General features: G+C 39.6%; 1 protein-coding gene across 5 annotated transcripts in view; it reads left to right on the forward strand.

Annotated features, from left to right (window-relative positions):
• Positions 1–13,171, forward strand: part of LOC133560400 (sodium/calcium exchanger 1-like) — a 157,966-nt gene extending 144,795 nt beyond the window's left edge. For 4 of the 5 annotated variants that reach the window (XM_061912872.1, XM_061912870.1, XM_061912869.1 and 1 more), the window contains 4 exons: positions 1,261–1,296; positions 3,407–3,506; positions 6,159–6,431; positions 7,637–13,171. In XM_061912872.1, the coding sequence (XP_061768856.1) occupies positions 1,261–1,296; positions 3,407–3,506; positions 6,159–6,431; positions 7,637–8,016 (789 nt within the window). In that variant the 3' untranslated portion in view covers positions 8,017–13,171. The remainder of the gene's footprint in view (positions 1–1,260; positions 1,297–3,406; positions 3,507–6,158; positions 6,432–7,636) is intronic. The other variant, XM_061912873.1, reaches the window with a different exon arrangement.
• The last annotated feature ends 351 nt before the right edge of the window (positions 13,172–13,522 follow it).

Consider the following 13,522-nt stretch of genomic DNA (forward strand, 5'->3'; position numbering starts at 1 on the left):
CATGAATGTGCATGTTACTTCATTACATAAATACTTACAGAATGCATATAAAACAGTGTTGGAAGTTTTTGGATGTTTTTTACCTGCATTGTTATCTACCTCTCACTAGCAGGTTTTGTTTTACTATTGAGAAGGTACAGAGAAAGGAAATACATTTCTTGTTCTTGTCTTACGTAAGGATTGTTGGATGATGGGCAAAATGTACCCAAAAAGTGCAATTCCCTTTAAAGTATGCTATCTAGTGGAAATTAATAATACAGCACTAATTGTGTCCGGGTGCTAAAAACTACTTTTAGAAAGTAATGTAAGACTGTTTTTACCCGCATGCGTGTATGTGTATGTGTATGTGTATGTGTATGTGTATGTGTGTGTGTGTGTGTGTGTGTGCGTGCGTGTGCGTGTGTGTGTGTGTGTGTACATCCACATATTGTGTGTGCATGTCACATGAGATCCCTGTCAAATATGTCTTACACAAAATTTCAATCTTGTTTAAAGTACATTTCCATTGACGTGAAATGTGTATTTCAACGCTCTAATAAAGCTTGTACTGCCAATAGGCGCCAACATGCACTATGCCGGCTGGCTGCTTATCTTCCAAACCCGCCTGCTAACTTAGCGTTTTCCTCTGGTTTGATATCAACATTTACAATGAAAGTGATTTATAATCACTAGATTACATTCAGCTTCCCGCCTCCCTTTAATTGCCATTGTTTTCCCGCAACAAAGGAAGCTAACAAGCTATATACTGCTCTGCTGCTCCGCTCGCCGAGCAGCCTGGGAATCAAGACTGCTTACATGTTGTAATTCCGGTAACAATTTACCATTGTTAACGTGTGTTTGCAAGTTTTGAACCTGGATTATGACAAAGGTTCCTGTTGAAGCAAATGCTCCCGTAGCCACTTATGGGGTACATGCTGTATGTATGCAGTATTATTATGCTATACATTTAATGCATATTTTATATTATTACAGACCAAGGGTGAATGAGATGTGTTTTTTTGCGGAAAAATGCCTATTTTTGTAGACAAGTTATATAATCAAGCTTTTCATAATCAAATATCAGCGACTTTGTTGGGATGGAATTACTGAATCACAAATATATGGAAATCCGCTGCACAGTGTGTAATAAAGTTGTGTCATGTTGCTCATTTTTCATGTGTGTGTGTGTGTGTGTGTGTGTGTGTGTGTGTGTGTGTGTGTGTGTGTGTGTGTGTGTGTGTGTGTGTGTGTGTGTGTGTGTGTGTGCGTGTGCGCGCGCAGAGAGCTGTGGATGTGCTTATGGAGCGTAAAAGAAAGGTTGTCTCTGTTGCTCACTCATTTGATCTCTTTTTGTGCATGCCTTTCTTTCTTTCCGCTGGTTGGAACAAAACACACAAGGACACCACACTACACACATTAAACATGCCCTACATCAGGGGTCTCAAACTCAATTTACCTGGGGGCCACTGGATGCAGAAAATGGGTGAGGCTGGGCCACGAGAAAAGATTTCTTAAAAAATCTAACATGCACTTTTTAATTAATTCATCTTCTATGAATGGCTTTCCCGCCTTAGGGCAGGAAAGCCAACCCTCAAGATTTTTCCGGGAGACTCCTGAATTTCAGTGCACCTACCGAAAATCTACCGGTGCAACCATTTTCTCGAATTTGTCCCAACTTTCACCCGGCCGACATTATTAAGGGCTGTCGTGACTGCACTGCCTTTAACGTCCTCAGCCTTTTTTCAGTGCTGTACTCCATGTGAAAAATGTTTTAATTCAAGTACCCCCCAATCAGAGCAAATCATTTTGGTTGGAAAAAAAGAGATAAAAAAGTAAAATTTCTGATTTATTAAATTGTATAACAGTGCAAAATATTTCTCATTTGTAGTGGTCTTTCTTGAACTATGTGGGAAAAATGATATAAAAATAAATAAAAAAGTTATTGAAAAATAAACAAGTAATTGAATTATAAATAAAGATTTCTACACATACAAGTAATTATCAACTTAAAGTGCCCTCTTAGAGGATTGTAATTGAGATCCATCTGGATTCATGAACTTAATTCTAAACATTTCTTCACGAAAAAAGAAATCTTTAACATCAATATTGATGGAACATGTCCACAAAAAATGTAGCTGTCAACACTGAATATTGCACTGTTGCATTTCTTTTCAGTTTGTGAACTTACATTCATATTTGGTTATCCAATAAATATATTTATAAAGTATTTATGACTGACTGCTATTTTTTAGAATGTTTTAGATAAATCTCACTTAACCCTTGGCATACCTTCACATAGCGTACCATCTAAATGAGAACTAGTGCTCTACAACTCGTCATTGCGCACATAACACAACTAATGTAATGACTCTAAATCATGTTGTGCAAGACTTGTGCAGAACAATGTTGGTGGCTGCAAGACGTACTTTCTTAACAGCCATACAGGTCACACTGAGGGTGGCCGTATAAACAACTTTAACACTGTTACAAATATGCGCCACACTTGGAACCCACACCAAACAAGAATGACAAACACATTTTGGGAGAACATCCGCACCCTAACACAACTTAAACAAGAGAACAAATACCCAGAAAACCTTGCAGCCCAAACTCTCCCGGGCTACAATATACACAACCTCAACCGACGCAAGTAGGGAGGGTGGGGGGCTGGGGGTTGGTGGTAGCGTGGGTGGGTGTATAATAGCACGGAAGAGTCAGGGCTTTCTGGGATTCTGGGTATTTGTTCTGTTGAGTTTATGTTGTATTACGGTGCGGATGTTCTCCTGAAATGTGTTTGTCATTCTTGTTTGCTGTGGGTTCACCGTCTGGCACATATTTGTAACAATGTTAAAGTTTTTTTTACGGCCACCCTCAGTGTGACTTGTGTAGCTGTTGACCAAATATGTCTTGCAACATCACACATGTGTTCTGCTCAACCAAATGTAACAATCAAATAGGCTTGCACGATGTCTGTACAGGAATCAGAGGGTGTTAAGAACAGTGCCATTGCGGCACCCTCTGAGTATTGTTGATTGGGTAAAAATCGGCAGGGATTACCATAAAATTGATACGCTGATATTAAGAGGACTCTTGGGAACGTTGGGAAGAATGACGCTGTCAAGTTCCGTTCATATTAAAATCGCGGGCAGCACATAAATTAAATTGTCATATCAAAGTGCGGGCCGCAAAATAACGTCTGTTTGAGACCCCTGTCCTACATTCATTAATAGTGCATGAATGCATGAATCCTTCCTTATTAGCAAGACACAGACATCAACTCTGTATCAAATTGTGCATCGTAAGCTCTATTTTTCAGCTATTTGACAGTATGGAAATCAGCACTTTTCCCTTTTTCAACTTGTGAGTTCTTTCTTTTCTGCTGTGTTCGTGTGTGTTTGCTTGTGTGTGTGTGCGTGTGTGTGTACAGAGTACAGTGGACAAGATGATCAAGAAGACAAATCTGGCATTGGTGGTGGGCAGCAGCAGCTGGAGGGAGCAGTTTGTCAGTGCAGTGACTGTCAGTGCAGGTAAAAAACTTCTTAATGTATTTTAAAGCTACAGTAGTAAGCAAAAACGTAACTACTTTGCTTTGACGGTTTTCTGCGTTTGTGTCCAAAGACAAGTGGTCTCAATTACTGTGATGTATTTCACTTTTAGCACTTGGTGCTCGGCAGAACTCCCAGAAAATGTGTAATCTATCAGCAGGATAGCATTAGGGCGATTATTACAGAAACATTACAACTGTTTTAATTGCTCTAATAATAAGTGATTAGGCATTGACGCCCCCTTCAGGGTCCAAATGTGTACAGTTTACTCACTTGACTTTGTTTTCTCTTCCCTATGTATTAGGTTAGGTTTTTGTTGCTAGCTCGGGTTAAACACATGTGCAGTAAAATGCATAAATAATTATACCAAACAAAAACAGAAATATATATTTTTTTAATTCACCTAGTATTGAATAAAAAAGTTGATACAACATTAAAATAAATCAAGTATGAAAAGTAGCCCAACGAAGTATAAACGTATAAAATATTCCCCCTAGTCACACAAATACAACATTAGTTATTTAACTCCAGAGACTATTATGGCCATATTCTATTTCATGACATACAACAAAAAACGTTTTTTTTTTTTTTTGGTCATGCAGAAATAGGTTGACATTGTTTTGTTCCACTGTCAAGTTTGTTCCATAAACTAACACCCTTGATCAAAATGCATATTTCCTTTGTCACTGTTTTAAAAATAAAAGTGTTTTTTTTTTTCAGTTCATTTTGAGTTAAAGGCCTACTGAAACCCACTACTACCCACCACGCAGTCTGATAGTTTATATATCAATGATGAAATATTAACATTGCAACACATGCCAATACGGCCTTTTTAGTTTACTAAAATGCAATTTTAAATTTCCCGGGATTTTCGTCTTGAAAACGTTGTGTAATGATGACGTGTACGCAAGACGTCATGGGTTTTTAGGAAGTATGAGTGCTACGCACACACACAGCTAAATGTCGTCTGCTTTAACGACATAATTACACAGTATTTTGGATATCTGTTTTGCTGAATCTTTTGCAATTTGTTCAATTAATATTGGAGAAGTCAAAGTAGCAAGATGGAGTTGGGAAGCTTTAGCCTTTAGCCACACAAACACACGGTGATTCATTGTTTAAAATTCACGGAGTTGAAACTTTCCTATGGATCACAGCGGACATGGATCCCGGCCACTTGTCAACCAGCAGGTTTCGGTGAGAAAATTGTGGTTAAAAAGTCGCTTCTTACCAGAGATCAGCTGAGCTTGCGCTTCCCGTACAGCTGCCGTCGACTTCCCCGAGACACTGTGCGTAAACACCCGGCCGTGGACGTACACCTCCGACTATCAGGTACTATTTAACTCACTAAAACACTAGCAACACAATAGAAAGATAAGGGATTTCCCATAATTATCCTAGTAAATGTCTCTAAAAACATATGAATCCGTCTCAATGCAACACGATTGCAATCGCGTTTTTTTAAATCTTTTTATTTTTTTTCTAGTCCGTCGCTATAAATATCCTCAAACACAAATCTTTCATCCTTGCTCAAATTAATGGGGAAATTGTCGTTTTCTCGGTCCGAATAGCACTTTTTGTTGGAGGCTCCCATTATAAACAATGTGAATATGTGAGGAGCCCTCAACAGGTGACATCATCGTCTGCGACTTCCGGTAGAGGCAGGGCTTTTCTCTTAGCACCCACAGTTGCGGACTTTATCGTGGATGTTCTGTACTAAATCCTTTCAGCAAAAATATGGCAATATCACGAAATGATCAAGTATGACACAGAATGGACCTGCTATCCCCGTTTGAATAAGAAAATCTCATTTCAGTAGGCCTTTAAGTTAGTCACACATTTTTTTTAATAATAAAGTTTGATGACGGATCATCAAACCCCAAAGGGAAAGAGCGGTAGGAAATGGATGGATGGATGGGACAGATCATTAACTTTTAGGACTAATGTTTAAATGTTGGGCATACACAATGAATAGTGTCCATATTTTCACCTTAATGTGTTTTTTACCTTTCAGTATATAAGTTAATATTTTAAGTGGAAGGCTTGTTTACATCTGTCTTAATATATATATATATGTATATACATACATATATATACTGTATATACGTACGTATATATACTTGTGTATATCGTTATACAATTATGTTATGTTTATCTTATAATATATTTTCTCTTTATATATATTTTAATTGAAAAACTAAATCTAGCAATCTTGACTAGGATTATTGTTTTCTTATTATTTTAAAAATTCCATGATCCCTTCTAGTTCGACATGTTTACAATAGTAGATTAGCATATATGCTTGGACTTTTTACCCTTTGGTAAAAAGTGGCTCTTCCCTTTGGCTCCAACTATCATTACAAATTGTTGCTAAACTGTAACCATGATATATTCTTAAGCAATTCCCATAGATACCTAATAAAGCAAAAGCCTCTAACTTGAAAATACATGTTAACATATTCATCATATGTTTACAATAATAGTATGTACAAAATGATTAAAACATTTTTTGCATTACTTATATTTTTTTAAGAAAGACCATTTTGTGCGTAAAAGGCAACAACTTGAGTCAACTATAATTGGGTCAACATAGCATCAATTACAGTTCTGATTTTTTAAGTTTTCGTCCGAAAGGAGACGACGACGACGAGGAGAGCGGTGAGGAGCGCCTCCCGTCGTGCTTCGACTACATCATGCACTTCCTCACAGTCTTCTGGAAGGTTCTGTTCGCCTTTGTGCCGCCCACCGAGTACTGGAACGGCTGGGCCTGCTTCTTTGTCTCCATCTCGCTCATCGGCGTCCTGACGGCGGTCACCGGGGACTTGGCGTCGCACTTCGGCTGCACGGTGGGACTGAAGGACTCTGTGACGGCTGTGGTGTTTGTGGCGCTGGGCACGTCAGTGCCAGGTGAGGGGGGAGGAGAAATCAAATTTGCATTAAGAGGAATGTCATTTGCATGCCAAAACGACAGGTGGCGCTAATGTTACCATATCTGAGTTATTGTGCAGAAATATGGGGAAACAACTACAAAAGTGCACTTCATTAACGGTGTTACAAAAAAGATTCATTAGAATAATACATAATCTTGGAATATGGAGAACATACAAACCCTTTATTAATTGAATCAAAAATACTGAAATTCCACGACATACTGAATTTGCAAACAGCTAAAATAATACACAAAGCAAACTATAACCTGCTACCCAAGAATATAGAACAATTCTTAACAAAAAAGGAGAAACGTCATCTTAGAGAAAAATGTAATTAAAACATTTGTATGCACGTACAACACTTGAGACCTTCAGTATATCAGTAAGTGGAATTAAATTATGGAATGGATTAAGCAAAGAAATCTAACAATGTACTAATATAATGCACTTCAAGAAAACTCATCAAACTTAAAGTGTTTACAAAGTACAAAGAAGAAGAACCATTAAAAACATTCTGAATTTATCACAGCCATCTATTCATTTTCAAGTTAAAATTACTTATCTAACCATATTAAATGTAAATTACTTCACCGAGTATTATTTATTTATTTTTATTGTGATTACTTAATGTATTCTATATTGTGAATAAATTGAGAACAGGAAGTTAACAACAGTTTTAGCAACTGCTATGTAAAGGAAAAGTGGTAGGATTAAATAAACTCTGCTTCTTCCTACTCATTTTCGAACATGTTGAACAGAGAAACTGGAAATTGTGATGTTTCATGTTATATGCATCCGTGTTCCAAATAAACTCAAACTCAACCCAACGATTACGGCGCTAAAAAAGAAAGTCATTTCTGGAAAAGGCTCAGTAGCGATTACGGTAGTTTGGTTGTGGACTTTGTCCTGTGAGTCACAGTAGAATATAAACTTGTAAAGTCAACCAGAAAATAAAATGAACTTAAACATAAAAAAATAAATAATAACCATTTTTATGGATCCTTACCATAATTTTTTTTTTGGGTTAATATTAGATGCTATTAGTCTATCAGATCGATTAAATTGATTTATATTCTGTTTCTTTGATTAATCCTTTAATGTTATTGTCATGGGAATTATTCAACAATGTGTCATTGGATCATCATTTTTAACAATAACAATGTCATACTATTTCATTCTCAGATACATTCGCCAGCAAGGTGGCAGCCATCCAGGACCAGTACGCCGACGCATCCATCGGCAACGTGACGGGTTCCAACGCCGTCAACGTCTTCCTGGGCATCGGCGTGGCCTGGACCATCGCCGCCGTGGCCTGCCGTGCCCGCGGAAAGCCCTTCCTGGTAGACCCGGGCAACCTGGCCTTCTCTGTCACCCTCTTCACCATCCTGGCGTCAGTGTGCGTGGTGGCGTTGCTGTACCGGCGGCGGCCGGCAGTGGCCGGCGGCGAGCTGGGCGGCCCGCGGACTTGCAAGCTGTTGACGTCGCTGTTCTTTGTGTCGCTGTGGCTCGTCTACATCGTACTGGCCTCGCTGGAGGCCTACTGCGGTCTTCCCAGCTTCTAGAGAAACACGGGAAGACTGAAGGGGCTGATGGAACTGACTGTGCCAAGGTAGTAGTAGAAGAAGAAGAAGAAGAAGTTGCACCCGTGACGTGCGGTGAGGTTCATGTCTGGTGAGGCACTCAGATTTACACATACGCCCCTCAAGTATGGCTGAAAACTGACAACTTCCCCTCATGACCTTTATTGTCCGTTCAGCAAGTATATCGACGTCACACATGTAGACAGAACGTAAACATCACATTGTTTTTAACTGATTTTGATCAGGAAATGCGCAAATTTCACTATTTTTACTTCGGAAAATGTTAAATTATTGGGGATGTGCATAAAATCGATTTATAACACATGTCAGTGGACGAATATTGTAATAATATATTAAGATGTATATATAAATATATACAAATATATATGGTATTTATTTATGTTATCAGTTAGTTTTGGGTTTTCCCCAATGAGGCCTCCCCCGACCGCACGTCACTGACTTGCATGCACCAGCAAGCAACCAAACTTTGAAGTGAAGGTAGAAAAATGATATTATGATCCATCATTGACATTTTAACTCCAAACACAATTATGATTTTCATCATTATTTATTTTTAAAAGTGATCCTGCTGAAGGAGCCTTGGAAGGACATATGTAACCCCACCCATCCTAACATCTGACTCCACCCACATTTAATTGCTGTTTAATCGGTGTTGTTGGTGTGCAACTGTCAAGAAAAACACTATGCTGAGACGGCAGCTTTAAGCGGATGAACATGAAGACGGTGAAGAAGTGATGTATGTGGGAACAAGACACTACTTCCCTGTGTGCCCTCAGACTTAAAGAGGAGTTGCGGAAAAATATAGAAGTACAATCGCAACCAATATTCCACTTTTTTTTTCCAATGTGTGTTTAATTTTCACCTCTTTGCTGCGTGGGATCACCTCGGACCACGAGGCACCGTGGAAAATATCCAGGGCGTACTCACACCAGGCCAATCTTACCGGATTGCCCACGAACGCGGCACGAATAATCAGTATGATAAAAAGGGGATTTATGGCTCTTTGAAACGAGCCAGACCTTCAGAAACCATTCTTTTAAAAGAGCTGTTCAAAAAACTGGCTCATTTCGTGTTTCTTTTTTTTTCCGTCCCTCTTCACATTGCGCTTCAAATCGCACATTTCTTGTGTATTTTTTATGTTTTATTTTAAAGCATATTCTAAAAAAATATTGGTTCAAACTTAAAGATTTACAAGCATACATACGACTAAAAATATCAATACTTCAGTAGTATTGGCTACTAGAGGACACCAAACCACTGATTGGCTAAGCCTCAGGCAGCGGGACTATATTGGATTTAGAGTGTAAAGATGAAAATCCATCCATCCATTTTCTTCCGCTTATCCGAGGTCGGGTCGCGGGGGCAGCTGTAAGCAGGAAAGCCCCGACTTCCCTCTCCCCAGCCACTTCGTCCAGCTCTTCCTGGGGGATCCTGAGGCGTTCCCAGGCCAGCCGGGAGACATAGTCTTCCCAACGTGTCCTGGGTCTTCCCCGTGGCCTCCTACCGGTTGGACGTGCCCTAAAAACCTCCCTAGGGAGGCATTCGGGTGGCATCCTGACCAGATGCCCGAACCACCTCATCTGGCTCCTCTCGATGTGGAGGAGGGCGGCTTTACTTTGAGTTCCTCCCGGATGGCAGAGCTTCTCACTCTATCTCTAAGGGAGAGCCCCGCCACACGGCAGAGGAAACTCATTTCGGCCGCTTGTACCCTTGATCTTATCCTTTCGGTCATGACCCACAGCTCATGACCATAGGTGAGGATGGGAATGTAGATCAACTGGTAAATTGAGAGCTTTGCCTTCCGGCTCATCTCTTTCTTCACCACAACGGATCGATACAACGTCCGCATTACTGAAGAAATGATGAATAAAGGGTGTTATTTCACATCTCAAGGGCTCTCATCATGTTGCAAAACATATTTACAGTAAAAGGTCGTAAACAGTTATTTTATGCTCTGGTTATGAAACTATTTGATTTATGATTGCTGATTCTTACTTCACCCAAATTCATTTATCCCAGCCATGTCCAGAACCAATTAACAGTAATAAACGAGGGATGGCTGTAATTTGTTTATATCAAAGAAACAATCACTGGTAGAAGTTATAGATGTGATCTCCATCACAATTGTACAAACTCAAACAATATATACTCGGTTGGTGGAAGTTATTATGAAAAATCTAAGATTTAATTTGGGATTGGTTGATTGTGTGAATGTGAGTGTGAATGCTGTCTGTCTATGTGTGTTGGCCCTGTGATGAGTTGGGGACTTGTCCAGGGTGTACTCCACCTACTGCCTGAATACAGCTGGGATAGGCTCCAGCACCCCTGTGACACCGAGAGGGACAAGCGGTAAAAAAATTAATGGATGGATGAGGTTTATATGTTCATTTTAAACACTCCACAAGGTGGTGCCATAGCTTATATCTCATTTGCATTGAGAATGAAATCACTATTTTGAATTTTCATCAAAATACTATTTGGATCATATTTACAGAGATAAAAAAACAAAACATACAAACACTTGATTATAAGAATATAATGTATATAAAACTAGAATGAAAATGAGGGGAAGATAAAAATGTAAATGCAAAAATGTCATGGCTGACGTGGTGTTTACACCTTAACTACGTAACAATCAGCAGAATTCTTCTACGTTTCCTTTGACTATGACTGATTTTTGGGTGATACACGCATGCTTGGGCAATTTGTTTATACAATGGCTCCAACACCAAATGGTTCGCAAACGTGAATCTGTTCTCATCGCTCACTTCAAAGAGCCATTGAAAATATTTGACTCGTTTGCAAAAGCCGCATCTCTACAGGTGTGAGCGGGCCCAGGAGAGGGAAGGGCAGTCACAGTACGAGTGGTTTGGCGTGAGTACGCTCTTGGTCACATGACTGTTGCCTAACTTTTTTTTGTACTCCAGGACAACAACAACAAAACCCACAAGTGTCTGTTTGTACTGTGGGTCTGCTCTCTTTTTGTCAGTGCTCTCACAATGCCCTGTTTCTACTTCCTGCTAGCTAACACAATACGCGCGCAATCACCATATTGACCCTAATGCAAGGCAAGGTGTTTTGCTCCTAGAAAACAGACGGGTTGTCTTATATTCAGGATCAAATGGTTTGTACGTGCATCTTCCAACACTTTTTCCTTGTACATTTTTGTCATTTCCGCGTGCTTTTTGCTGTCGTTTTAACACCAGTCTGTATGGCGTTCACGTTTGAGCTCTAGTGAATTGAACCGTACCAGAATTCTCTTGCGAGCAAAACCGAGCAAACGCACCGGAGTTCGCTTTTAAAAAGATGAAGGTGTCGCGGCATTGTTGATAAAGACGGATGCAGATTTATGGTCAACAAAACACCAAAGAACAACTGAGAAATATGATGAACAAATTAAAATGAATTCAATCTGACATTGAAAACATTACTTGGGGGGGCGGGGGGCGGAAGTGGGTTTATGTAACTCACCCACGTAACTTAGGTCATGGTTCGAGAGTTCCAGTAGGACGGGCTTGAAGGGAACACATTACCGTTGTTGTGCACAGACTAGAGAAAGGCACGGTTGTAGAGTACTCCTCCATCGTTATTGTAAGTGGCTAAATGTCATTAAAACAGTTAGTTCCCTCTTTTGACACTCCGCCTTACTCGCTACAAAATGATTAATTAAACCTGTCCGACCGGAACTCTGTAACTATAACTCAAGTTCCGTGGGTGAATTATGTAAACCAGTGGTTCTTAACCTGGTTTCGATCGAAACTTAGGGATTCGGTGAGTCGGCATCAGGGGTTCGACGGACCCTCTGCCGCAGAGGTCGAGACACACCCGACTCATCGTGCAAATAAAGACTTCTCCATATCGGCGTATTATGGATACGGCCACAGCAGAAGTCACACTGATTTGCAGGTGTGTAATTTGTTGTGAGTTCATGCATTCTGTTGGTTTTGTTCTTTAAACATGTTTGCGCATGGCTCATTTTGTGCACCGGTTTAAAAAAAAAAAAAACTTTGACTTGAATTTGAAAAAAATATAAAAATACATATATATTTTTTTCACTAAAGAAGGATTCGGTGAATGCACATATACAACTGGTGGGGTTCGGTATCTCCAACAAGGTTAAGAGCCACTGATGTAAACCCACTACAGGGCGGTCTTATATTGAGTGTTGTCTTATATTGTGGTCAATACGGTATACGCATGATTGTGTTGATGATCATAAGTGTGTGTACATATGTATGTGTGTGTGTTGTTGAATTAGACTCCAGTGAAAGCCAAAGTCCGTCACACATGGCATGAAGTGGACCAGAAAGGACCAGTTATTTGCAAACACATTAAGGTTTTTTGTTTTTCTTTTGCAACGTGATTGTTTTCAATGACGTACCAACAATGTGTGTACTTGAACTACACGATGTACTGTTTTGTTTTTGTTGATTCATGATACTGCCTGCTTGGGCAAAATATGTGGCACCCTTTGGCACTGTACGACATGCTAGCATACATGTAATACAGATGTCATCAAAGTTGTATCATTATTTGACAAATACACAACGACTTACAGCCAACTAGTTGCTATGTAAGCATTGATGCAGCCATGTATTTCAACTATTTGTATTCTAATTTTACTCACATGTGCCTGTCAGTTCCCAAATGTTGTGGTGATTCGACTCTATACCCTTAAGTCACAGTTTGTAATTTGTTGAGCTGTGTGAGAAATGTCAAGTCTATCCAACTTACGGGGGTTTAATAATTGCCGTATGGTGTATCTGTCAGAAAAATGTTAGTACAAATAACACAATATTTTGACTCATTTTCAATCGTTTATGCACAGAGGTTCGGAAGTGGAAGAGTTACATTATGGTGTGGTATGACTACATGCTCAAATTGTGAACAGAAGTAGGTGTTATTTTTGGCAAACTAAAGGGTATATTACGTTCCTGTTGATGTCCATCAATGAAACAATCGTGATACACACATAATGTTGAGTTCGCTTCATGTTTATCCATCAGTGAATTCATGCTTATCAAAATGTGACTAGAAATAAGAGTGGTGCTGATGTGACAGAAAAAACACAATGGAGGCACTGAATTACAGCTGGTGGCTTTGTGCAGCCTGATAAGGTGTGTGTGTGTGTGTCTGTGCGCGCACCAGTAAGGCAAAAAAAACATATTTTTAGCTTTCTTTCCTGTTGCTTAGCGACTAGACGATGTCTTCTTGCCTGTTGATGGCGTGTACGCGAGTGATTAGAACTCACCGCGTTGACGTGTGTCACATTGAACTGACAAGTGGGATGCCACAAGCAGTGAATGTAACACTTCAACAAGTGCTCATTGATCAATTATGTCTCATTTTTTATCGTCGCCTTGACATCAAGCCAGTGATACGAATGCATAAAAGAAAAAGCCTTTTATTGTGAAAAGCAGATCAGAGTGCAGATGACTCTTCTACATGCATTATATATAAAGTACAT

The sequence above is a fragment of the Nerophis ophidion genome, linkage group LG10 (assembly GCF_033978795.1).
Source record: "Nerophis ophidion isolate RoL-2023_Sa linkage group LG10, RoL_Noph_v1.0, whole genome shotgun sequence".
NCBI lineage: Eukaryota > Metazoa > Chordata > Actinopteri > Syngnathiformes > Syngnathidae > Nerophis > Nerophis ophidion.